Below are 3162 nucleotides of genomic sequence, written 5' to 3'. Positions count from 1 at the left end.
TTTGCCCAGGTCCAGGGGCCCCAAGGTGGGAACCGGTGAAGTCATTCCCTCCAGGCTGCTTCATGAGGAGGTTTAGGTGGAAAACCACTGTCACCATGCTCTGCTTTCCCACTGCCCACCACTGCAGGGTACTCCAGTAAACATCAAGAAAAAGGAAACCATCAGACAGCAAATCTCACAGCTACGATGCTGGAGATGTAATATGCCCCATGTTCAAGACATGCCACTTTCATGCCACAGAACGTGAGGTTTCATTAGCTGTTGGCGATATCCTTCTTTGCAGCCTGGCTGGACCACCACACCATCTGGGGCTGAGCTTGCCCATGCACCCAACGCCACAACGTGCAGCTTTGGTACTACACTGGATGACTCTCATGGATCCCTTCCCATCACGACCATGCTGCACGACCAGCAGCCTGCAGTGCCTGCCTCCCCACCAGGAGCCCCCCGAGCCCACCAGCCTTTACCCGCTTTGTTCCTTTCCCCGCTTTGTCTATCCAGGCCGGGTAGCCGTTGAGCTCCCGCTCGATCTGCTGCTGGCGGCGCAGCTTCATGAAGGCTCGGCGATTCTCCACTCGCTCGCGCTCTTTGGCAAACTCCCTGGGGAAGGGCAGAGAGGGGCGGTGAGAGCATGGTTGGGGGGCAGCAAGGTGCACGGTGGGCTGGAGACACCATGGGGCGGGGAGGGGATGCAGGGACCGAGGGTGAGCACAAGCCAAGGGCTGCTGGTGCCTGTTGGAAAGGTGTACAGACATCCCTAGCCAAAGCACGGCCAGGGAACAAGCGAGCACTCAGAGAGGAGGAGAGGAGGCGTGGACATAGGAGAGCAAACCCCCTGCTTGGTCGCTCAGCCCTGCCTGCCCTGAGTGTCAACCACCACCATTCGGGGAAGATGCTCCCAGCACCACCCCACTCCTGAAACAGCTCAGCTTCTGCACGTCCCTTCAGGGAATTAAAAACTGGGCAGCAAAGAAAGACAGCAAAGGGATGAAGGAGACCATTCCTCACGCCTTTTACCTCCTCCTCTGAACCCTTTCTCTTTCCAGCCTCTCCTTGGAGGGTCTTCCCAGCACTTGAGACATCCCCGTTGTCCTTCTCTGGTTTTCAGTGTCTCACATGAACTACCCAGGTGCAACGACCAGTCCAGAGAAGGACAAGAGCTTAGCGAGCTCTGCAGTGAGCAGGAGGGCAGGCAAACCACACAACAGGCTCTGTGTTGTGCCCACTGCTCACGCAGCCTCTGACACGCATGGTACACAGAGGTACGTGCCCACACACACCCCTAAGCACGAACACACATGAACACACTCCTCAGTACATAAGGCGTCTGATTTCACCTATAGCCTAGCCCAGAGCTGTGCAATATATGTGCGCCCATATCCAGCTAGGGCTACATACACCTTCTCACGTGCAGTTAAAACACCGGCACAGTCTGTTTTCCGGTACACACTCTCCTGTGGCCATACACAGAAGACCCTTGCAGGTTTTCACCCACCCTGTATGAAGAAGCACCCAAAGCCCTTAGCATGTACGCAAGGGCCATCACATACACAGAGAGAAATGCAAATATTTGGCAGGAAGCACAGAGGTGTCAATGTAGGCAACCTCCCACTGACATCAGGAGTCGACATCTGAGACAAGACATCCAGACCTGCTTCTAGGAGATCCCACAGCCCGCGCTTGCACGCACCCCACACCTGGGGCATCTCAACCTGCATGTTTCACCTCTACTGATGATCACACTTGCACACAGGGAGCATCCCTCACACCAGACATCCCCCCAGCACACCCTTCTTTCCTTACAACAGCACTGGGGGGATGCAATCTGCTGGCTGCAGCTCCCCATCCCCAAGCCTCGTCATTCAAAGAGTCCCAAATACAGAGAGGAACCCAGCCTCATCCCATCCCAGGCTGCTCCCAGGGAAGTGAGATCGCAAAGAACAAATGGCACCGTTCTCTCTGCAAGACAAACATCTCTCTCCCAGGAGACTAACAGCAATCTCCAGCCTCAAAAAAAAAAAAAAAAATTATTCAAAAGAACTGAAAGAATTGGTCTGTCTGCTGCAGAGAGAGTTCAAGTGCATTACCCAAGCTGAGCTATTACACCCTTAATGCTGTGTGGGCTTTCGCATGTGCGTGTGCGCGCGTTTGCGTGAAAAGCCCTGAATGTTCTCTGCATCTCTTGTTTAAGATCCCGACAATTCAAATGGTTTTAATTCCGCCCCAGGAAGGTGAAGTTTCCTGCCGCTCTGGCATTAAGTGTCAAATGACTCTCCCCCTCCGTTGCTGGCTTTCAGTCTGAAATGAGACCTTCCTCCTAGGGCACGGAAGGGAGAGAGAACAAAAGGCAAGGAAGAGAAAAGCAGCCTAAGGGGAGGGAAGGAGGGTGGGAGGAGATGGGGGAGAAGGGAGAGCCTCCCACAGCCAACAGCAAAACACACTCTCAGTTTGGGGCATGCCATGCAAAAACCCTCCGTGCCCTCAGCGGCAGAACCTTTTCGGCTGTGCCATCATCCCTCGGCAACCTTGGTTAGCAAATTTGGGATGTCAAGGAATGAGAAGACGCTGTCTGCAGCCAGACTTAGTGGGGAAGTTACCTTTCTCCCTCTCGTTGAGTTCACTGGTCCTCTCGTGTGCTGAACCTCTGCCCCGTGGGCCATAACCCCACACCAGCCAGCACCTTGGCAGAACTCTTGCCAGCCAAATATATTATTCTGCAACTGGAAGCATCTAGAAAGCTTCCCCTGCCTTATGCCAGCTGGGAATCTGGTCCCTCTCTGCCATCCCCTGCTTGTTCATCCCTCTGTCTTCCAGCTCCATCTTTGCTGAGGTCAGAGTCTCCTTTTGCTGCATGACAAGGGAAGCCATCATCATCATGTGTCCGTGACAAAAGCCAGACAGAAGGACCAGCTGAGCCTCAAATCAGCTTTTCTCAGAGTAGGGAATGGGAGTATCTTTCCCAGTGCTCCCATCCTTGAGCACCCTTTCTCCCTAACCCAACTCTTTGCTCACAGAGCCCTAATTTGCAAGAAGCTGGTGCCACACACACCCAGGGACAAGGCTCATGAAGCTGCGGCAGCATGTGCAAGGGAGAGACTTCCCACAGGCTTGATCCCTAAGGGAGCTTAATTGCTTTTGTCCATTAGAAGGAGAGAGGGGTGG

The 3162-nt window shown here is 54.0% G+C and overlaps 1 protein-coding gene across 1 annotated transcript in view; it reads right to left on the bottom strand.

Moving 5' to 3' along the window:
* LOC104497879 (voltage-dependent R-type calcium channel subunit alpha-1E-like) overlaps positions 1 to 600 on the bottom strand; it is a gene marked incomplete at both ends in the record, with an annotated part of 23520 nt that extends 22920 nt beyond the window's left edge. The window contains one exon of the mRNA XM_010141180.1: positions 458 to 600. Within this exon, the coding sequence (XP_010139482.1) occupies positions 458 to 600 (143 nt within the window). The remainder of the gene's footprint in view (positions 1 to 457) is intronic.
* Between the last annotated feature and the right edge of the window lie 2562 nt (positions 601 to 3162).

Source organism: Buceros rhinoceros, unplaced genomic scaffold (genome assembly GCF_000710305.1).
Source record: "Buceros rhinoceros silvestris isolate BGI_N320 unplaced genomic scaffold, ASM71030v1 scaffold24228, whole genome shotgun sequence".
Taxonomy (NCBI): domain Eukaryota; kingdom Metazoa; phylum Chordata; class Aves; order Bucerotiformes; family Bucerotidae; genus Buceros; species Buceros rhinoceros.
This window is presented reverse-complemented; position numbering and strand designations above follow the sequence as displayed.